This window comes from Battus philenor, unplaced genomic scaffold (genome assembly GCF_028537555.1).
Source record: "Battus philenor isolate CCGP_79_NKW_IND1 unplaced genomic scaffold, ilBatPhil1.0.hap1 SCAF_3, whole genome shotgun sequence".
Classification (NCBI taxonomy): Eukaryota; Metazoa; Arthropoda; class Insecta; order Lepidoptera; family Papilionidae; genus Battus; species Battus philenor.
In genome coordinates this window covers 17,168,512-17,193,771 of record NW_027181693.1, presented here as the reverse complement: position 1 = coordinate 17,193,771, position 25,260 = coordinate 17,168,512, and the positions used below count along the sequence as shown (strand labels likewise).

General features: G+C 33.1%; 1 protein-coding gene across 1 annotated transcript in view; it reads left to right on the top strand.

The window, feature by feature from the left end:
- Dscam3 (Down syndrome cell adhesion molecule 3) overlaps window positions 1-25,260 on the top strand; it is a 213,434-nt gene that overhangs the window by 127,846 nt on the left and 60,328 nt on the right. Inside the window, 1 exon segment of the mRNA XM_068770466.1 lies at window positions 23,796-24,018. Within this exon segment, the coding sequence (XP_068626567.1) occupies window positions 23,796-24,018 (223 nt within the window).

Sequence of the window (25,260 nt, the reverse complement as noted above, 5' to 3'; positions counted from 1 at the left end):
TATGGTGTAGTAGCCACGACTGACTACATAGGTTATTACGCGCAGTAAAATTAGGAACGTCCGTATTTATATATACCTTTCTCTATCGCCCATAATTCCGTCACCTCACATAAATGATACGTGATTGGTTGTAAAGAAATGATTGTGATTTATTATTATTATTACTACTATAATTACTACTACTACTACTACTACTAATACTGCTGCTACTACTACTGCTGCTACAGCTGATTCTACTGCTGCTGCTGCTGCTACTACTACTACTACTACTACTACACGAATATTGCTACTGCTGCTATTACTATTATTATTAACACCTTTATTATGTTGTAAGTCTACCCAATGGGGGGCATACCCAGACCCGTCTACCGGCGCCTGGACGCTTCTCGATAACCTTTCTACCCCAACAGCTGTCAGTTGCACGAGCAATAAGCCTCACCCACTGCCACTTCGACCAAGAATTTATTCGAGTTACGTCACCTTAAATATTATAAGGATCTCTTTGTTTCTGGGTTCGAAAAATTTACTTATATTTGAACAACAGTGTAACAGTTGATATCTAAATACTTCGACAGTCTAAAAGACAATTATGTCTACCAAAATAATTTACTATTAGACGTAATAAGGTTTTATAAAGCTAGAATCTAACCTACAGAAAACAATTTTAAACAATCACGCTGATAAATATAACTTAAACTAAATATTTATTCAGATTTAGTTATTGCAAATATAAATATAAACTTGTACCTTTTTACGTACCCCCTTCTAAGTGTTACCGCACCTTACCACCTACACATCTCCCCACATAACCGTCTGCGTAAAGCAAAGTTTTCACCAACTTCCGCTATTTGCAACTTTATAACCGGCATGTTAAAACTACTGCACTGACATAAACTAGAGACTTCCAAACCGACGACAGCCTGCAACTTTGAAATGCGGTCACATAACTTGTAAACATTTCATTTTCATGTAGAGTAAAACTGAATTTATTTTCATAATACATACATTTCATAAAATTTGATTACAAGAACCCAATTTTTATTCGAGAATCATGTATATCTTTATTTCTTTCAGGTTATAAACTTCTCGGTGTAGGACTCCCTCATGGGTTTAGAATAGAACTATTTGAAAGTTCCAGAACCTTAACACCCCCTAACATGAATTAAAAAAAAGAAGAGATAGTGGTTTTTAAACTGTAAAACTAGAAATGAAATATTTCTGTGATACGTAATGTAAAATTGTGATCAGGAATTGTGGATAAGGAAAGAAAAACGATGAATGAAAGAAGATTTGCAAATGAAGAAAGATAGAATACATAAATAAAAATTTAATAAACCTGAAAAATTTATTTGAAGAAATGTAATGGCCCTTTTAAACACATGGCAGAGGAGGTCCCGAAATCGGGGGCCGTTAAAAAAACCTGAAGCTCCTCTGAACCTTCTGTTCTAACTACATATCGCGTAGTGCACTAAGCCTTTTGCTTACCAGTTTCTTGGCTATGTCATTCGTCTATGGATCTCGTCTCCTGATTCGATTTCGTTCTAGAATCAAGCTGAATTTTTTCCTGAACTGCTGCATTTTATTTTTTTATATTTTTATTTATATCTATATTCTCTCACTTTCTACCTCTCTCACTCTAGATGGCTCTCTCTCTGTGTCTCTGTTTGTGTACATATCTCTCACTTTCTGTCTCTCTCTATTTTTCTGTGCGTGTCTCACATTCTCTGTCTCTCTCTGTGTCTCCCTTTCTATCTCTCTCTCTTTATTTTCCAGAATCAGGGCTATGCCGCTGCCAAATTAGGGTAACCCATCTTTATCTGGTTTCTCTTTAAACTAATCCTTCTGGCATTATTTTCATGTAAATAATAAAATACAAGGAAATACAATTACAAAATACATGCACAAGTACAATGGCATATGTATACATCAGTCGCAAAACCTGCAATGTACAGATTGTAAACTACAGTTCTCAACAACGAATATAATTTCTCACATTAATACGACATAGTATAACTTATAGTTAACTTAGTAACTACACTAACTTAGAGTCGTCGAGTTTATACGTAAGTATTGCATGACTTAATCCAATTAGTTAAAGTTGTATTAATTAGTCAACATTCAATTTATAACCGCACATTTTATACGATGTAGAAACATTTGAACATGCGATGCACTTCCGCTGCGATGCTTATGCGAAATATTAACAACAAATTTATTTCACAAAGTACTAGAATTAGAATTATAACATTAAATACATATTCGTTTCAGCCCATAGACAGCCACCACAAGACTTGATCTAATTGAGCCATCTCCATTCCTTTATCGAACTACTAGACGCAGGCAAAACTTTCATCCATACGTTGTTTTTTTTTTTTTCTTTTGATGACTCCCGTTATTGGGAGCCTCTCGTACCCCCTATCTGGTGTGGGACAGGGACTTTTTGCTTACATTTATTTTATTATTCCATATACTTTTTTTTCTATTTTCTTTTTCTTCATTCGTACTTCATATTATCTGTCGTTCATTTCTTTCTTTCCACAATTCCACTATCTTTCTCTTTCTCTCTGTATCGCCTTTCATTCATTCCTCATTACTTTTACATTTTCTTATATTCTATATCACGTTGTTGATATACTCAAAAGTCGAACTAAATGGTTTGATAGCTCGTTTTTAGTGAGATTAGCCAAGATTTGGAACATGTCTGGGTCTATTTTTCCTGATAAGTTGAACTCTGCAACTTTTAAGAGTAGAGTGAACAGGTTTCTTTTGGATGGGCGTGTACCACCTTCGTCTTCATTTACACTTTCCATCAAGTAATGTGGAAAACAAACGCCTATTCCATTACAATTATATAAAAATAGATATCTCCTAAAGATATATATGGAAGGATATTCGATAATCACCACGCTAGGGAGGCGGGTTTGTTATTACTGTGTGCTATTATGGAACGCAGAGGACGCTGCTGTCCATCCTCTAGAAGCTGTCCATCATCTTCTTTGTGAGCAGCGACAATCCTTTATTATTAATACACAAAGTATTTTTAAAATTTTAAGCCGGAATCATATAAACAGGCTTTATACTAAGGTACTATATTTATATATATATATATATATATATATATATATATATATATATATATATATACAAATATATATTTATGTGTGTGTGTGTGTGTATGTGGGTGGGTGGGTATAGTAAATATATATATATATATATATATATATATATATATATATATATTACATATATACCGGCTATTTTTTTATTCTTTAAAATATTATACACCATTTATCTAATAAATGGTGTGTTTATCAATTTTGTAGAGTTAAGTCGATACGGATGCACGCGATTGTCGTAATAAATAAAAATTTAAAAACTATTTAGTTTTTAAATTTTTAATTATTATTTATTTATTTTTTTTATTTATTATTTTTATTCACAATTTTGTGATAGTAAAAGAATGAGACGAAGGGAAATAGACGATGTGTGGAAGAATTGTGAATTGAAAAAAAGAGCGTACAAGAGTATGTACAGAAGACATAACAAAAGAACTTATGAAGATTGACAGATGAAACTTAAGTTACTTAAAATAATTTGAAGCAACGTAGTCCTTTATAGGTATAAGATACACGAACAAAATAAAAAAAATAGTTCAAAGAAACAAAACATAGATGAAATAAAATATATAAGAAGAAAAGACACGTTGAAGTTAAATAGAGTATTGGTCCGTATGATGGATCACTGTTCGCGTGCCCTTAAAAGGGTCCGACAGAGGTCCTTCACATTAAGTACAACTAATGTCGCTTTTCTTCGCCCCATTTGTTATATATGTCCGGAGAAATAGACTCAGTCGTTTTTATAAAAAGCGTGACACGAGCTTTTCAGATGTAGCGACAATTGACTGCAAATATTACTGCGCGCTACAAATATATATGTTGCTAAAAGATATGCATCTAGCCCTGTGATTCCCAAAGTCTTTATCGACCCCTAGGGGTCTATGACAACCTGCAAGGGGTCTACGTCAGCGAAAAAAAATTTTAGAGTCCATGAAATGAAAATGAGGGTCCACGATATTGGATCTCAACACATACACTGATAGTACCTATTTACTTACATCATACTATCTTATAATATCAAAACATTTACATTATTTATAAAAGTACCTATGTTACAAGTACAACTGTTTCAATCTTATGGTTGTCTGTAAAAAATTGCCTAGAGCAGTGATTCCCAAAGGAGTCTATGACAACATGCAAGGGGTCTATGTCAGCGAAAAAAATTTTAGGGTCCTTGAAATGAAAATGAGGGTCCACGATAGTGGATCTCAACACATACACTGATAGTACCTATTCACTTACATCATACTATCTTATAATATCAAAACATCTACATTATTTATAAAAGTACCTATGAAATAAAAAAAATATTATACGTTTGTAAAATTGTGTAAGTTGTAGGATGTTGGTATTCGCTTTCTGGTCGCAATACATTTTGAACTCGCAAAAACCTGAGAGTCGCAGTCTCAGAGCTTCGTTACTTTGCACTGACTAGGAAATCAATATCAGGTAAGTAGGGGGTCTACCCAACACGGAAAAATATAGCAAGGGGTTTACGACACAAAAAAGTTTGGGGAACTCTGATCTAGCCGGATTAGCTTTGTACAGTTTTGTCTACATTGAGGTTGCGGAAACAGGAGGTCTGTGACTTAAAATTTTAAAGAGTAACTTTACCCATGTAGGTGTATAGTGTTGTGACTGAAATGACGGTTTGTGATGCAAGGACTATTCGGACGAGAGTGACGCGAGCCGACTCTGCCCGCCCTTGATGAAGCGCGCACGTGGCCTTCGAAGCCTTGAGTCAAAATTTAAATACATTAATTATTGAACGTCATAGATTTTCAAGACGAGCTTCAGCCTACTGTGTGTTATATATATTTCTGTATATAAACAATGTCGGAGTTCTCACAGAGAACGTTCAAATCATGATTTATAATCTTTTGATTACTTCTCTAAATGTAAATACATTAACTCTAAGCCTAGCTATTACTCTATCTCTCGATATCAATTTCACTGGTTTGTTTTTTTTCTCATTCTCACTTCTTCTCTAGCTCTATCATTCTCTCTCCCTCGTTTTCACTTCCCTTTTTTTGGGATCATTTATTTCCGAGCTTGTTCTTACATTTATGGTCAGTGATTATATACTGAATAATATTCCGCTTTTATGAAATAAGTGCATAAAAGTACAAAAAAGAGTATAAAAATGCGCTACAAGAAGCTCTATAAAAATATTTTATTCCCGAATAGACTCATTTAACTTTCACAAGTCAGATGCTCAAAGTGCGGTCGTTGCGGCATAATGTTTACGATCGACTGTTAAATTTTGAAATACATTGCGCGGTTTGTCAACCACCAATCGATACGCGCACGAACTAGCCCCGCTTTGTATAGTTAATGCAATAGTTTGTGTTGTAAATATTTTTTATAACTTTGTCATAGAAATATTTTGGAAGAGGTGATGATATAAATAATACTTTTTTGTAATGATATAATGTTTTTGATATTTTAATAGTGGCAGTCTGCCGGCATCGCGAATTTAATGAACGACCTTTTAACTCTTGTTTTAGATAGAATTTCATAAAATCCTTTTTTAGCTGAAGTCTACTTAACATATGTAATATTTTGACAAAGTTTTAAGTCTCTAAATTTTAAAGTAACAGAGACATCGTGATTCCCGTGAACACGCGTGAACTTGAAAGTTAATTATAATTTTTTGTGTACGGTTCTCGGATATTCCAACCAAGTACTATCTCGAACTTACTAAAACCTTATCCGTAGCATAAATAAGTGTACTCCTCATGTCGACAGTTCAGTATTGTTTTTCGATTTATAAGATTAAGATCTACGATAAGTGATACAAAGTGACTATTCGGCAAGTTATTTGAACAGTGATTTATTGAGCGATTTGGAAGCGGAGTTTGGACCAAGCGAAAGTATACTTTGTGTTAAAGTAGGGTGACCATCTGATTTGTGAATAAAAGACTCGTTGTGAATCAGTGGTGTTTCGTTTTGAGTCAGAACCCACAGTACGTAACAACTTTATAAAAAGAATGAACTGATTTAAACATGATCTATTAAAATCAAATTGTTGCAGTATTAATATTATATTTTTGTTTAAAGCGAAAATTACAGTTATAATGACTTGTTTTCTTTATTCATATTTCAGAGAGATGATGAGATCTGAGAGCGAAAATAAGAGAGAAGGAAATTATGAGCTACTATTAAAAAAATATTGAGATTGAGAGATAGAGTTAGAGAGGTTGGAGTCAGTGTGAAAATGAAAATGATAATAAAGCTAAGTCGATAAACTGGTTTTGTTTGATATATCGGAACAAGAGAAAGAGCAAAAACGAGATTGAGATTGAGAATAAGAGTTAGATTGAAACTCAGATTTCTTTCCCTGTAGACTTTGTCCTTTTAGAAATTATATATTCAAATAGAAAATAAAACTATATATTTTGATGACAAATGAGGTGATTTTTATTGATATAAAAATAACACATTTGATGAATAACTCTAAAATAAATACGATTTTCGTAACAAAACGATTTTCGAGTATTTCTTTTGAGGTGGAATAAATCAAAAATATTTTTTATTTATATTATTTCGTAATAATTCATTCGTTTGATAGAATAAAATATTACGATCGAATGTAAATTATATGAGACTTTTTACTTTGATCTCAAATTTTAATTCCCAACTCTATAGTTGGCTGCAAAGATATCTAGTAAATGTAGAGACGGGTTGGCGATCGCAGTATGGTATTATGACATATAGAGCACGCTTCTTTAGAAATTTGTTTATAAGTAGTGTCAATCCTACATAATTAATGCACACAATGTGAATTAATTTAAGATTGTATACCGATAATCGAAACCGCGACCTACGATCTAGAGCAGTGATTCCCAAAGTGGTTTATATCGACCCCTAGGGGTCTATGACAACCTGCAATGGGTCTACATCAGCGAAAAAAATTTGGGGGTCCATGAAATGAAAATGGGGGTCCACGATAGTGGATCTCAACACACACTGATAGTACCTATTTACTTACATTATACTATCTTATAATATCAAAACAGATTGAATTGACGCCGAATGTTGATAATTTATTATTAAAGCATCAGGTTCATCCTTCTAACTAAAAATATTGACTTATTATACTTATTTTATTTATAGTTTATTTAATGTTGCGTATATTTTAAATAACAAATACAAAATTTTAATTCGAGTAGTTTTAATTTAAACTCAATTAGTAAATGTATAAATTAAAATGCGTTTTTACTTTAAGTTTTTAACACTTAACTTCACTACAGTTAGAAATTTATAGGAAATCAATATCAGGTAAGTAGGGGGTCTCCCCAACACGAAAAAACATAGCAAGGGGTCTACGACACAAAAAAGTTTGGGGAACTCTGATCTAGAGTCTTACTCCTCTACCACTGGACAACCACGTGTCAAATAGATTGTACTATAAACACTGATTAACAGCAAATTAGTTATACATTTACTCTAAAACTTTTATTTCCATAAGTAAGAAAAGGACCAATATTTAGCCACTTCCGCGCATGCAGTGGTAGTCGTGCAATGAAATGCACCGCCCGCCAGCCCGCTGATAAATGCGCATGCGGCAAACAATGCGAATCGCACAACCGCCACCACCAAATCACTCAACACGTGTTTCACCCCTCCACGAGGCATCTTCAAGAGTTATGTTGATAACCCGGCGGTGCATTTCATTGCACGACTACCACTGCATGTGCGGAAATGGCTAAATATTGGTCCTTTTCTTACTTAGGATGGACTTCCGCGAAGTAACGCCTGATTCCATTAAATATTTTATTTCCATAATCGATCAACATGTACACAAATAAATCATGAAGTAAAAATAAAAAAACGTCTTGTGGTAACACAGATAAATATTCCTTTTAACGACACGACGTGTTACTTCGGGTTTACGGACAGATAATAACACTCACTCCTAAGTATGATGTATTACCCTTTCTGAACGACGATGTCCTTAACGCGAGATTGAATCCATCTCCAACAGACGTCATTACGTAGATATCCCGCGGAGTGATAAAAGTTTTTCCCTTTGAATTACATCATGAAAATGATATTCACCTGTTAGGTTTTATTCGTCGATATATAATGATAAAAATAGGTAACTGTTAAAACAAACTCTTGTTAAAAATTTCTAGCATGTGAAAAGCATTTGTAAAAATTGTCATAAAACAATCGGACCTCTAGTTCTTCCATAAATATTCATAAATAGATCCTTTACACAAATAATAATTGTTAGCTGAATATTATTATAGTCATGCTACTTTTTCTTCCTTCTCAATATCTTTCATTAACTTCTCTTTTTTGTCACAATGTCTCGCAATCTTTTTTTACCTTTTCTTTCGTGCATCGCATGCTTTCTCTGCTGGATTCTACATTTACATTTCCTTTTATTTCTGCTTTTTATATTTATTTGCCTTAGTTTAATATTATTTTGTTATTTTACTATTTATTTCACAGTTCATTTTAAGCGACTTTTAAAATTATCAGTTTAATGTTTATTTATTATCACTTTTATTTTATTTAATTATTTTAATTATACCCTTCCTCTAGGTCTGAATAAAACACTGAAGAGTATGTTAATCGTATAATAAAAACTATTGAATTTGAAAATCGAACAAGGTGTCATTGTACGAACATAGCATGTCGATACTGTGATTCAATCTACTAGTTACGCCATCTAGTGTTGAGTTGCAGGAACTAATCATATGATCTTTATGCATAAATCTAGGAAGATCTGGCGACTTTCCTTATTGCTCACTAGTAAGGCGATGGTTCTCTCCTTGATTTTTTCTTGCAACCGAAACTGATAAATTCGAAACTGATAAATCGATTTTTCTTTGCAAATACGGGACAGCCGATGATTAGCCACACCACGGTCTGGTCCACACGAGAAACTCTCCTTGAACCTCAACCTATGAAGGTACTCGAAGAATCCTCCGTCCCTATCTGGACAAGGAACGTATCCAGTTCAACCTGACGAAGCACCTATGCAACCCACGAACCTGAAGCACGAGTATGCACGTGGTACATCTAAAAGACCTGGACGGATCCTCAGATTGAATAGGCGAATGAATTAACGGTGTATTAGAAATCTCTATGAGTAGAGAAAAGATTTGTACATTAAGTGGATTCTAGTATTATAGTCGGCAAAAATTAAATTCTAATTTAAGTGTCATTACGAAATTGAGTAGAACAAATATAGCTAGTATAAACGCGGTACTTCAAAACGAAGTCGGATAGCGCTGAAGGCTGCGTTCACTCCGCGCCCGCGCAGCTATCTCACGCGCCTTAATGTAGTGCTTTTAGCAGAGGAAACGCTGCTTGCTACCTACACAATGATAGCTCAATGATAAAGGAAAGTGAAATTTGTCATCATAGATTCGATTACCGAAATACAATTTTATATATTTCACAATTTGTACATTAATTATATAGGATTGTCACTGCTCACAAAATTTGGAGTATCTAAAATAATCCATACGATTGGTAGTGAAGAATTTTTTCATAGAAAGAGTGCGTGCTGCTATTGATAACCGGCATCATAGTTTGAAGAACTATATTGCAGCCAATGTCACGCACATTTGAAAAAAAATGTTTCTTTTTGTAACAATATTTATGGCAAAACTACAAGTATACTGTTATTATAATTTAATGTTATTATTATTAATTGCATATATTGATAAGAAAATTTAATTTCATCTTAGGTTTTTTTAAAAAAAACGTTTTGATATTTTTTGGCAAATTATCTCTAGTGTATGTGCAGCAGCTTTTTCTGCGTACCATAATACCACTATTATACCCTCTTACAAATATCTTTAAGCAAGACCTGTAAATTTCAGTGGACTCCTCTGGGCTGAAACGATAAGAGGAACGACTTCATAGATCAAAAGATAAAACCTTTTTAAAAATCTGGGGAATAAATTAATAGAAGTCCATATCATGACTTTTACTTTAGTAAACATTGTAAAAGAAACAGAATATGATTACATCGTATATGATTCACTTCAGTCTGTTAAATTAGTTCTTATTCTATTATTTTGTAACTTATAACAATGAACCCTTCACACCTTATTTTTCAGCATCATTTCAACCGTAAAAAGCCTACTTCGCGAAAAACACAACCTCCATAGAATATAACACAGTTTGTAAGGCTACAATCTCTCGTACCGATTACTTTAGAATATTGTTTTACTTCTTTCCAACAACCTTTGCTGTAAACTTTTTAATAAAAGCCTCTCTCTCTTTCACTCTCTGGAGATCACGCCTAACTGAATTTGAACAGAGTCAACTAATTCTCAAGTAACATCTTAAACATTGAAGCATCGACTTACATCAATTTGTAACGGAGCACCCTTAGAAAATTAACCCAACAACGGATCGAAAATAAATTTAATTAAATTAATGTTTGTAGATGAGCGATGCTTGTTATTTATATAAGAGCTCGAAAGAAGTCTTTTCGTATACAGTATGTATGTAAACTTGTTAAAAATTCTCTTTGTATTGTGTGTTACAGTTAAAATTACAATTTTAAAGTCAATTTAGTACAGTTCCTAGTAAAATCTATTTATTCATCAGTTTTATGTACAATAGCGAACTTAATGCAGAAAACATTCTCTACCACTTTTCCGCTTGGGCGGTGCAGTTAAAAAATTAAATCGAGAAGGGAAATAATCACATAAAAACTTTATTATGTGATTATTCTATTAATAGCTACTACATCATTTATGTATATATACACATATATATGTATATGTGTATATATACATAAATACTTACAGTCATTTATATATATATATTTGTATATGTATGTATGTATGTATATATATATATATATATATATATATATATATATATATATATATATATATATATATATATATAAATATTAATGTCATTTATAAATTTTATATGCGTATTCAGTAGGTCGGAGAATCGGCTACTATTTATATCTATATCTGTAATATATTTTTTCCATACCCCTAAATGATAAGGGTGGTCTACCCCTAATTTTTTTTTTATTTCTTAGACAAATTTTTTGCTTTTTGTTGATTGGGTTTTACGGGTTATTAATATAGATATAAGTTATTATATATAACAGTAGTGTAAGCTTAGAGCTAATTACAAGTCTTTACATATACTGTTGGATTCTTCTCCATCTTCTTCAAAAGATCACCCCTGTGACTGTTCCTGCGTTACCCGTATTCAGCAACTTCCTACGACCTTATGTTGTCGATCCACGTAATGTGAAGTCTATCATCACCGCGTTAATGTTACTTTGTCATCACCCGAGAACCTTTCAGCCAGAGCGATGAGCTCCGCCAATTGCCAATTCAGACGAGCAATTCTTCAAGCTGCATCGGTAATCTGCGTCCTTCTGCTGATATAATCAATTTTGATTCGATCTCGCAAACATCAAGCATAGCCCCTCTCCATTGTACTGTCTGGTTTTTTACGCGAATATAAAGCAGAAAAATTACCAATTACCTTTTTTATTTTCATAGGAATTTTAGTCATAAATGCGTATGAGTAAAGTAAGGCTATGTGAGTAAGATCAGAAAGCAAAGAATGTAGGATTTGTGAAGGAAGTTAAAAAGATGCTGCGAGAAAAGAAAGTTCCACCCAATGGAAAAAGAAGCAAGAGATTCCTCAAAAACGGAGTCAATTTAAAAATATGATATATATATATATATATTTATATGTATATATTTATATATATATATATATACATATATATATGTTTGATTAAAAGAAATATCGCAATGTATTCTAGATGTATATTTGATATATCTCCTTTTGTTGTCAACTTAACACTACTTATAATACTCCGAGGATGGTGGAGCTAGTTTGAATCTATGGTCAAATAAAACACTGGAAAGCATTTTAAAAACTAGATTCCTTAATACTACTAATATGCCTACCTTTGATAATAAATGAAAAATTATTGTTATAAAATTCGTATTAAATTTCATTTTCAATCAAAACTCAAAAACTTCATAAATAACCATTATCGTTGAGTGAATTGTTCTATATCAATTTACAAAATTTAATTATTGTAAAGCTAGCAAACTTTGTTCGTAATGATCGACTGAACAGAAAGCAATCTTCGAAAAAGGTTGTATTTAAGTTACGGAGTCCGAGACTTCTACGACTTGATTAATAATAAAACTTTAATGTTTCTTTGTTAATATTTTTTTTTATAATTTTTTTTTATTAATGCAATATTTCTTAGCATTAATATCACTGTAATATAAATAAATATCATATGTTTTAGGGAGGAACTTTCTTTCCTCGCAGCCCCTTTTTAACTTCCTTCACAAATCCTTCTTCGCTTTCTGATCTTCCTCACATAGCCTTACTTCTCTCATACATATTTCTAGCTCTGTTTTTGAGGGAAATCTCGGACTCCGTTTTTAAGGAGTCTCTCGCTTCTCCTTCAATTAGGGAGGAACTTTCTTTCCTCGCAGCTTCTTTTTCACTTACTTCACAAATACTACATTCTTCGCTTTCTGATCTTCCTCATATATCCTTACTTCTCTCATCCATATTTGTAACTAAAATTCCTATGGAAATAAAAAAGGTAATTAGTAATTTTTCTGCTTTATATTCGCGTAAAAAACTTAACAGTACAATGGAGAGGGGCTATGCTTGATGTTTGCGAGATCAAATCAAAATTGATTGCATCAGCAGCAGGACGGAGATCACCGATGCAGCTTGAAGAATTGCTCGTCTTAATTGGCAGCTAGCGGAGCTCATGGCTCTGGCTGAAAGGTTCTCGGGTGATGACAAAGTAACATTAACGCGGTGATGATAGACTTCACATTACGTGGATCGACGACATAAGGTCGCAGGAAGTTTCTGGATACGGGTAGCGGAGGGCCTGTCATAGGGGTGATCTTTTGAAGAAGATGGAGAAGAACCCAATAATATATATAAAGACTTGTAATTAGCTCTAAGCTTACACTACTGTTACATATAATAACTTACATCTATATTAGTAACCCGTAAAAATTCAATAAACAAATAAACGGAAAAGAACTAATATATATATATATATATATATACTAGCTGATCGCGCAAAAGCAAAAAATTTGTCTAAAAAATAAAAAAAATTAGAGGTAGACCACTCTTATCATTTAGGGGTATGGAAAATATATATACAGATATAGATTGTAGCCGATTCTCAGACCTACTAAATACGCATATAAAATTTGGTAGAAATCGGTTAAGCCGTTTCAGAGGAGTACGGTAACTAACATTGTGACATGGAAATTTTATATATCTAATATATAAAATTCTCGTGTCACGGTGTTGGAACTTGAACTCCTCTGAAGCGGCTTGACCGATTTTTACCAAATTTTATATGCGTATTTAGTAGGTCTGAGAATCGGCTACTATCTATTTTTCATACCCCTAAGTGATAAGGGTTGTTCACCCTTAATTTTTTTTTTTTTGACGAAATTTTTTGTTTTTATTTTTTTATAATACAACATACAAAAATACATACAACCCTAAATTTTCACCCCTCTACGATCAACCCTTATTTTTAAATTGAAAATTAAAAATATTTTTTTTGCAAAACAACGTTTGCGTGATCAGCTAGTATTTATATACATATAAATATATATATATATATATACGTTCAAAATTCGATCATCGATCGAGCATCAATTTTCTATGACAGCGTGAAGTGTCAAGTGGTTTGACAGATGGAACGAATTAACGCCGTCAACGTGGATTTATCAGGAGCGCGTATCCGAAGGCAATTGACGGATACAGCCCTCGTTCCCAACGGACACGAGACGATGCAATAGCTTATACTGCGAATCGTTTTTGGGATAACGCGGTCTAAGTTATAAGCGAAACGACTTAAGTTTCATGACTTAAGATAATCTGTATTAATTATGTAATCAATAGGATATAAGCTGGTAATACAGGTTCGAACCTTGATCGATATCACAAATGCCAAAGAAATAAGATCGCTATGGACGACATGAAATACAACGCAAGGAGGGAGACCTAATAAATAAGGCGTCTTCGATCAGATAAAAGTTAAAACCTGACTTTTCACAATATCCTACCAACGAGCCTTAAGTAACAAGAAGAAACCTGCAAAACCTTCCTAAAATATTGCAGAAAGGTGATAAGTAGTAAAAGACAACAAAATGTAACAAACATAAATACACAATATAAATTGTGATATAAATATAGCTTATGGTAATAAAAAAATAGAAATTATAAAGGAGAAATATTAAAAAATTGGATATGCAAAATTATTAAAATAAATGTAAAAAAACAGTCCGGGAAGAAAAAGTGAAGAAAAAAGAGTCGATGTATGAATGATTACAGAATGAAAAAGAGTGGATGATTATGTGAATGAAAAATGAAGAACAATTGAAAGAAATTGAGAAAGACGAAAGAAGGGCGGGGAAATAAAATAAGAAAGTGAATAAATAATTATAAAAATAATCCCTTCGTACCCATGACAGGAGAATGAACGTGAGGCTTCCAATAACGGTGGCTGTTACAAAAAAAAAACCTAAAACCAGCCTTAAGCTATCTTGGCTACACGCTCGCGGACCAGATATTTTCCAGAATCCAAAGGCTGTAGTGTAAGTAGACGATAAAAACTTTGTCAACGATCACCTACCTGATTTGGTCATATAAATAATAGAAATTTGGTGGTTTGGTACTGTCAGTTTTTTTAATTTATTTCAATTATTGAAAACTTACCAAATATTATCACAATATATTGTGAGACCACTGTAAGAGTATTGATATCTTTTTGAGTTTCATTATTATATCTCTGTACCTAAATAAAAGTTTAACACGTTCACTGCGGCTTGAGATCGATTCAGCCTCATGGTAGACTTTGCACTGGTGCGGCGCGTAAAACTCGTGTTTTCTCTCTAGTGCGGCGGCTGTTTACACTCAACCGTATGAGGTATGACAAAGACAAATATAGCTTTCTTTATGTCTGCGAAGCATTGACTCAATATTGTAAAAAAATATTGATGAACATGAGGCAGAAAAGGCCTCAACCGCACTACTAGGAAGTACAGCTTGAGGCTGATTCGACCTCAGCCGCACCAGCTGAAAGTTCTTCAAAATTGGGCCCGCAGTGAACGTGTTAACTGGCATAATGTATTCCTCATTGAGCATTGTCAAAGTTAACAGCGTAAGTTAATAAGAAAGATGCAAAATCTTTAGTTAAAAATCTTCTTAATGACTGTATCTAATGAATTGGACCATTTTGTTTATCTAGATGTATCCACAGATAAAATATTTTGTGCGCGTGCGAAGTTATGGTATGACGTGTGACGTTTTATATCTAATGTTAGTCGTAAATGTTACGTCTTCTAGTGCCGAGGGTTCGTGTATCGGATTAATGGTTTATATATCAGCCGGAGTTGAAAGTAATTTATGATCCAAGTGCTCATCTCTCTTTTAGGATGTGAAATATGTGACGTTGACTTATAAGTCAGATATGACACAAACCTTGGAGAAAAGTTTCGTGAAGTTAAAATTATTACAGCGTTTCTTCGACGTTTCAGCTCATAGATGTCCAATGCAAGGTATTGTCTTCCCCCAAAGATATCTTTGGGAGATATACCATAATCGCCAAGTTTGAGAGGTGTGTTGGCGATCGCAGTGTGGTATTATGGCACGCAGAGGACACTGCTACCTATCCTCTGGAAACTTTCTTGTGAGCAGTGGCAATTGTATATAATTAATGCACAAAGTGTGAGTTATATAAGTTTGTATTTCGGGAATCGAACCCGCGAAATATGATCGCAAGTCCCAGGGCTCATCGCTAGGCTACCACCGCTCAAAGTTTCATATCACAGCATTATAATGTTGAAATGAATTCCCTTATCTACTTCTAATAAGGAGCTTTTAATATATATTTATGTTTATTATTGCAATTAGTGTCCCGGGAATCGAACCATAAGGTAAATTTCAAAATGGAGAAGCTACGTACATACATATATATAATATTTATATTTATATATATATATATATATATATAAATATATATATAGTTGGGCTCTCCTGAGAATACAAGTGATAATTATAAATCATCCGAAGTGAAATATAATAAATGAATAACTTTTAAAAAGTCTAAAAACAAATCATTCGTATTTGTAACAAATAGTAGGGGTACAAAATACACGTTTCACCGCACTAGAATTCTAACAACGGTGTGTAATGTTTTCCATTCGTGTGCGGGAACCCTAATTCACATTGTCCTCAAGAATTTCGTCAACAGTTGCCTGGCAACCGCACGCAACACTTGCTTCCATTTGGCAAACACAAAGGAATTACTAAAGGGGCATGTTTCGTGTACAATTCAGTGAAGATATATACGAATGATGTTATCATTTTGTTAGAGGTATATCTTAAAACATGTTGGAATAGAAACACGCTATACATCTTAGTTTTACATTCACTTATAAATATAATTTTTACAATTCTATTATTGATAAATGTCGCCAATATTTCAAACGCAAAATTCAATTTGATAGAGTCTAGAATCAAATATCTTCTTTTCAATCGATAGATGCCCACTGAAAGGTCTCTACCAAAGATGACCGGTCCTGAATTTCCCGTATCCAGTGACTTCCGGCGACTTTAAATATGTCGTCGGTCTTCCTATAGAGCCTATCTATGCCGCGTCTACCAGCTCGTGGCCGCCACTCGAGAACCTTTTGGCTCCAACGGCTGTCGAGTGCTTGAACTATATACCCTGCCCACTGCCACTTAGGACAAACGATTCCTAGAGCTATGTCAGTGATTTTGGTTCTTCTGCGTATCTATTTATTTAAATTTAATTAAATTTAGTTTACGTATTTATATACGAGCATTAATATAGTTACATACGCTATATCAGCGCTAGAACTAAAGATAATTATTTATAATATATATAATTATTACCAATTTATATATATGTATATATGTATATTTATTTAATATTTTTTATTGTATACGATAAGATACATAATATACAGATACAATAATATACAGAAAAGTACAATAGGCGATCTTATCACACAAGGCAATCTCTTACAGACAACCATAGTATGGAAAAGATAATAGTACTTATAAAGGGTAGTTCACGTGTACAAAAAAAATACATATTCACAAACAAATGAACATACATAAACATACATAGACATACATACTTAAACATACATACATACGTATATAACATATATACTAGTAAATAAAACTGGTTAGAAAATCCCAGTCTAAAGGATGTTTCAAGTCTTAATAGAACTTGGCAATGAATTCGTCTACTGCATTAAATATATTGTAACATTGAAAACGGCTATACTTGAAATTTCGCTGCGAGATCAAATCAAAAGTGAGAAGATACGCATTGAAAGTCCAGCGGTACAGATTTGAAATTTGCAACTGTAAACCGATCGTATACAATCTTATATAAACATTTTTTGCATTGGTTATATAAAATTGCCACAGCTCACAAACAAATCAAGAAGATAGACAGCAGCGTCCCCTGCGTACCATAATACCATACTGAAATCGCCAACCCATTGGCCATATGAGCTGAAGCCTATGCCATGCAATGGGAGCCAATGTACAGAAACTACGATGGCAAAATATCTGGTGAACTAGAGGAGCAAACAAAAGAGCAGCATAGGGTGACAACTTGCAAGGTGGATAGACTCTACCAACCAGTCGTATTGAAAATGAACCCCGAAGGCCTTTGTTTGGACAGTGGACGTCTTACGATTGAAACGATGTTGGATCATTAACAAAAAAAATTGATATTTTCTTTTCGTAAAGTCATTTAAAAATCAAGTATCAACTACTTTTAGTCGAACTTTATTCTCTTTTCTAATTCGATAAAAATATACGATCATAGCTACCGACGCAGCCGTCAAGATTGTGAATGTCTGAGTGAGTCTATGAACGGCTATAATTGGGTCGAGCTCGTGCGTTTCGCTCCCGGGGGAGCCCACTCAGCGACATGTGATGGATGCCTGAGCCCCTTGAAACGACGCCGCATGGTCCAAAACATGAGCGTTCGCGGTTTGACAAATGCTGAAGTTTTCTTTGTCAATTTCGAATTACAGCTTTCACGTAAATGATCATAAAAGGTCATTATTCAATGTAAACCAGCATAGCTCAACAGCCTTCTATGCTCTCGCCAAATAAAGTCTTAGTGTTCTTTAGCTCGTGATAATTCTGCTCTTATTCCGAGGTCAAGATGGGGAAGATTTTCCAAGAAGGCAGCATCGTGTCTCTCATGGGCTACGACAAAAGACCTATGTTTCTAGAACTCTCCGAAAAAAGTAGTACAATGTACAATAGAAAAGAATAAGACTCAGATGTAAGTCAAAAAAGGTTGAACAAGATCCCAAGCTTGTTATGAATAAGGCAATATACGTTTAGTAAATAAGAAACAATAATAGAATATCTACAAAAATGAAATAGTATAATGTAAATAAAATCGAAAAATTGAGTCAAAACTGTGATACAGACTGTGGTCTTGGAACGATGATGGTGCAAGAAAGACGATTTGAATGTAAAGAAAGATAGAGATTGTGAAAGATGAAATTTTAATTAAAGAAAGAAGAATAAAAAGGACATGAAATGCTTTATTATATTTGTGGAGTCAAACACAGTAACTGTTTCTGAAATGAAAATTTTTACGTTAATACTGTACAACACACACATTTAGTACAACTAAACAAATCATAGATAATTACCTGAAATGAAAGAAACAATATTCATAGCATTTAACTATTAATAATTAATTTTAGCGCAGTAGAAAAAAAAAACAAAGTTTGTTTCAGACAAGTCATTGACACATTGACACTTTGACATTGACAGTTAAGATGTTATAAAATTATAGATAATCCAAAAAAAATAATTATTATGAAAAGTATATTTTCCTTATATATATAAGAATAAACATTTTTCTTTTGATGCGTGAATAATTTAAAGTCACATACATACATCCCTATTTTATCTTCTTTTTTGTAAACATATAAAAATTTAAATGTAAAAAATAATTCAGTTTTGTTCAGAACAACTTTATCTATAAGTGTAGTCGTCTCAATTTCAATTAAGTAAACATATAAATAAGACGAAAATGTAAATAAACATATATATTTATAGTACTATTTCACAAATAAAAAAACTGTACTGTGGTACGGAGATGTCCTTCCTTACGTCCTAAGCGACACTTATACATAAGTATATAGATATTTATTAAAAAAATATAAATAACAAGGTTATTTACAAATTGCGCACTAATTTTGAACTTACGACACGTTTCAAAATGGTTTCAAACGGTGTCAAACGTTTCACGACAGTTTTCAAAATGGTGCTAGCTATTAAAATAAATCGCTCGCCGCTCGTAACTTATGCCTTATAATGTTCAGTATAAATAACGACATGTACGTACTCCCAGCGAATTCAAGTCTCCGTCGATATTCGAAACGATATTATTAACATTGACTTTCGAAAACTTTCGTCGACCGAACAATTATATTATTTAAAATTTTAAGTTCAAGTTATCCACCCAATAATACGGTAGATAATATCGCGTTTCACAAGAGTTAGCGTGTTTAGATTAACACTTAAATGCATAACTTTTATTTATACTTAAAAATAGACATACCTTGCAGATAAGTACACTACAATGAAAGAAAAATATACATAAATAATTTTTTTACGTTTTTTTAATACTCATTTTACGTTTAAATGGTATGTTGCAGTTTTTCATCATTATGTATTTGAGGATTAAAACGCATTTTCCAATAACAAAGAACTGATCTCAAGTTATAGAAAAACATATTCCACGTGCATTCTAGCGAAACGCATAGAAAGCTCCACTTGACGCGGTGTTTTAAACTGAATATAAAGAAAAAACAAATTTAGATACGAAATAATAGATTTAAATAATATACATATAGCATACAAAGTAAAGTTACAAATGTATAAAATCAGTTAATTTCATATAAACACAATAAACAGAGGGATTGAGATTTGCAATCGTAGGCTTCGATTCCCGGAATATTTATATCACAATCTTATATAATTCTGTTGGTGCATTAAATATATAGTATTGCCACTGGCCACAAATAAGTTTCCAGAGGATGAGCAGCATCGTCTTCTGCGTACCATAATACCACACTGCGATCGCCAACTCGCCTGCCACGCGTGGCGATTATGGTATATTCTATAAATATCTTTGGTGAAGACTGAAACCACAACGATGATATTGTTCACTATAAATTCATCATCATTGTAAATATCACTTATATAAACATCTCGAAAGAAATCACCCTGGTATAGCTGGGAAACATATTTTATATGGAACCATTTATATATACATACATACTCGTACGTAACATGAAAATTAGATACAAAAGTACCGAGATATTTGGAGTAATGATGTATATTTTAGAGTAATTAACATAGCTATAATCAAGAACTTGTCATTTAGAAACCTTACTTCTTTCTTTCTATAGCTTACATTATTTGGACAATACAAGTGAATCTTTCCTGTTTTCTACTCTCGATGAAAGAAAAAGGATAATAATTCCATTAAAACAGTTGCCTATCCTTTTTTTCACGTGTTTGGTAAAGGAAAATCCATTGTAAAAGTATAGTAAAAATATTAAACATTGGAAAGTTAGAACACCATAAGCGCTGATCAGAGAGTGAAGAATGAGAAAGAATCAGTGAGAAAAGAGAAAGAGAAATAAAAATTAAAAATGGAAATGGTATTTACGCCCACATTTTAACGTACAGTCCTATCCCAAACCAAGCAGGGAGAACGAGTATTAAAAAATAAATACATTTAAAAAACATTTAATTTAAACGGTTTTTTGATACCCATATTGTGGTGGTAGTGGAAAAATATGTACCTAGTCCGCCATATTGGAACGGCGTCCATCTTGAATTTTTAATTTTGACATAATCATCGTGTTTTACTTGTGTAGCCCTTTCATTTGGTACCCATATTCAGGGGGCTTAGGAAAAATATGTAATCCGCCATTTTATATCGGCGGCCATTTTAGATTTATAATGTTGTTGATTTTATTATATTGTATTGTCGTCTAAATTAAATGTGTGTACCAAATTTCAGATCAATCTGACAACGGGAAGGTGCTTAAATTTCAATTTCTAATTTTGACCCAAATAAATAAACAAATAAATTCCGTACGGGTCGAACTAAATAAAACCGTTTAAAAACAATAAGCGCGGATCCCTGACTCGTTTTTTGTGGATTTTATATAAGCAATATATTATTTCAATCGTCTTATTGTCAGGTAATTGTTACAAAAATCTATATACATATTTTCAAAATTTGTACAGACAATACCCGGGCATAAATAAACATAAGTACATATTCCGGATACCGGAAGTAACTGTTGCGAAAGCCCTCATCCCCCTCACTTCCTGCTTACGTCAAATTAAGAACACTTCGCTACCTATGTACTCGAAACACGACCCTTTCGTTATGAAAAACCATTCTATAGGAATGAGTAATACGACCAAAAAATTCTTTTTTTAAAAAATTAACGAACAAAATATTTTCAATCGTATCTTTATTTTTATATTAAGCCCTTTCCACTTTTGACAATTATTTCAACGTTATAAGAAATAAACTACAAACATCTAGCAATGTTGATAATATGTGTACCTTCTTATACGTATATTCCACTGGAAAATATGCCATTACAAGCAATATATCTAATATCATAATACAATCACTGGATAAAGACCATTGTTTGGTAACAAAGATTAATATTCTATTCAAAGAAACTTTCCATTCAAACAAACTTTCGTACGATACTTGAAATACTAAAGATTTCATTTGAAACTTAAAAGTTAAATTCAAAAGTCAAATAATTCCAAAGGTATTCCGTGTAACGTGTTGAATATTTCTTTAACTTTGCAAATAAAAACTGAACTTTAAACTTAGATTTTAGTTTTACACGTGCTGTGATATTCACTAATCATTGAGTCAAATTCCTTAAGGTACAGCTGACATCAATTTTATTCCAGTTACTGTCAAAATGAAGTCTTCTTGCTATATTCGATTGGTGCTGAACGCTGTTACCCGTTCTGGCTTTTACAGCTCTTTTGACTCAGGGCTCGCGAATCCGAAATCCGCGAGATAATAAATTAAAAAAATCTACATTAAATGTGTCGCCTGACGTATTGTATCGAATAATTCAGTTTTCGGAGAAAGTATTTAATAGAATCAGGCGTTACCTTGCGGAAGTTCCTCCTAAGTAAGAAAAGGACCAATATTTAGCCACTTCCGCACATGCAGTGGTAGTCGTGCAACAAAGTGCACCGCCCGCCAGCCCGCTGATAAATGCGTATGCGGCAAACAATGCGAATCACACAACCGCCACTGCCAAATCTCTCAACACGTGTTTCACCCCTCCACGGGGCATCTTCAGGAGTTATGTTACACCGATTAGTGCCAAACACAGGGGGAGAACACGAGGGCAGAGCGCTTTAAAACTAATTCAGTTGTCGATCGCCGAGACTTGTGCAGACGAGATGAACATTTGACGTGGTAGATACTTTCGCATCGATAAGCTTTACACATATATATACTCTATTCATATGTATTTATGTAAGAAAAGGACTAATATATAGCTACTTCCGCTATGTAGAAGTAATCTTGCAACGCTTACTGCTACATAGCGGAAATAGCTATATATTAGTCCTTTTTTTACTTAGGATGGACTTCCACATAGAACGCCTGAATCCATTATATATTTATGTTTATATATGTTTGTTTGTAAATACGTATGTTTTGTACAAGTCGACTACCCATTATTAGTACTTCTACCTTTTTCACGCTACGGTTGTCTGTAAGAGATTGCCTTGTGTAATAAGACCGCACATTGACCTTTTTTGTATGTTATTGTGAAACTATGTAAATGTATCTTAGCGTGTACAATTGATATTATTAAATACAAAATAATATACTAGAAAAAATATCTGTTACAAAGCAGATTATAATTATAAGTAAAAAGAAGTAATAAATATAATAGTGTAAGATTTTTTAATAAGGGTGAGAGATGATGTAAGGATAAAAAGTAGAAAATTTAAAAAAAAAGTCAAAGTCCCAATTTTAACTATGATAGTGGTAACAAAAAATATAAAGGAAAGAAAAAAATAAGAAATCCCACCAAATAGACAGAAACATATACAATCGTGTATAATATATGAGTTAGTTTTATAATATAATTACTTATATAACATATACATATTATACGAAACAAATTTCACTTATTTTGTTTTGCTATTTAAATTTAGTTTTATTAAAATTTTATTTACTCTCTCGTTACTCTAGTTATGAATGAAAATAAATAAAACTTGATCTTAAAACTTAGCTTTAACTTAATATAGGGTATCAGACTTGTCTCTCTTAAGTATATTTGTGACGGCCAATTTATATCAGCTTGACCGGATATGACTCACCTCAAGACACAAACACATCTGTTGGCGCGCCAAATATTTATTTTTTTATTATTTTTCTTTAGTTTGCAAATCACTCTGTTTCCGAACACTCATTTCAACGAAGTTATAACAGCTTAATAGGCAATCAACGTCAAATGCAACAGAAAGAAGATAAATAAATAATAAAAAAATAAACAAATTTATGGTCTTTTGCAGCTGGTACCGGGAAACGGCTGGTGGAGCGTTGAAGGAAGTAAGAGAGGGAGATTCAGGCGGGCGGTACAGTATGTCTGCTGATGCTCTTGGAGTCCGTCGAGCGGAACAGACAGACGACGGGCGCTGGGCTTGTCGTGCAGCCAACCCCCACGGCCACCTCACGCTGCGACTGCATCTCTTTCTGCGCGCCCATCTCACCGTGCACACCCAACCTCATACACAGGTGAGACACACACTTCGCCATCGCCAAAAGGACGATAGAAAGAAATAAAACAAACAAAGTTTAAAAAGATAAATAGATAAAAACGTAAATAGAAACAAAACTGTGATAGAAATAATTATAGAATACTAGCTGATCCCGCAAACGTTGTTTTGCAAAAAAAATTAAAGTTTTTAATTAACAAATGTAAGATAAGGGTTGATCGTAGAGGGGTGAAAATTTAGGGTTGTATGCATTTTTGTATGCTGTATCATAATAAAATAAACACCAAAAAAATTGTCTAAAAAATTAAAAAAATTAGGGGTGGACCACCTTTACCACTTAGGGGTATGGAAAATAGATAGTAGCCGATTCTCAGACATACTGAATACGCATGTAAAATTTGGTAAAAATCGGTCAAGCCGTTTCGGAGGAGTTCAAGTTCGAACACCGTGACACAAGAATTTTATATATTAGAAGTAATAATGTGTAAAAAAATGTAAAATAAAAATATAAATCAAAAAATGTAAAAAGAAAAAAGGAAGAATGATAGACGAACAGAGCAAAAGGGTAAGAAAGAAGAAATGTTGTATAAAAGAATGGAATGAAAGATCACGTGAAGAATGGAAGCAGAGAACGGAAATAAAAATAAAACTAAGTGAAAAAAAAAATTGCCCAAAAAAAGTCCCTGTCCCACCACAAGATAGGGGTACGAGAGGCCCCCAATAGCGGAGGTCATTAAAAAAGAAAAAAAAAGATACATACACACTTCATCTTATTTCTCTCTTCGATATATCACAGCTGAAGACCGTGACGATTTTGAAACGCTCTCTATGTTTCGTGATCTGTGACTTTGATCTACGGTAATCAAGTAAGTTAATACGGTTCGAAACCCAAAATAATAATCCTGCGTTATACAGAATGATTGTTTATACGTGTGAAATTTTTAACAAGTCTAATTTATTACACTTATATCTCATTAATGAAACAATAGACGACCACTGTAAGGTATAGGTGACTCAGAAAGATATCTATGGGGGGATATACCACAATTGCCACGCTACCCAGAGAACTCTACTGCTCATCCTCTGGAAATTTCTTCTTCAATCCTGTATATGATATATATAATCTATATGTAATATATGTCTTATATAATTAATTATATAAGATTGTATCCCGGGAATCGAACTCGCTACCTACGATCGCGAGTCTCAGTCCTCTAGATATAAATATATAAATATATATATATTTATATATACATATATA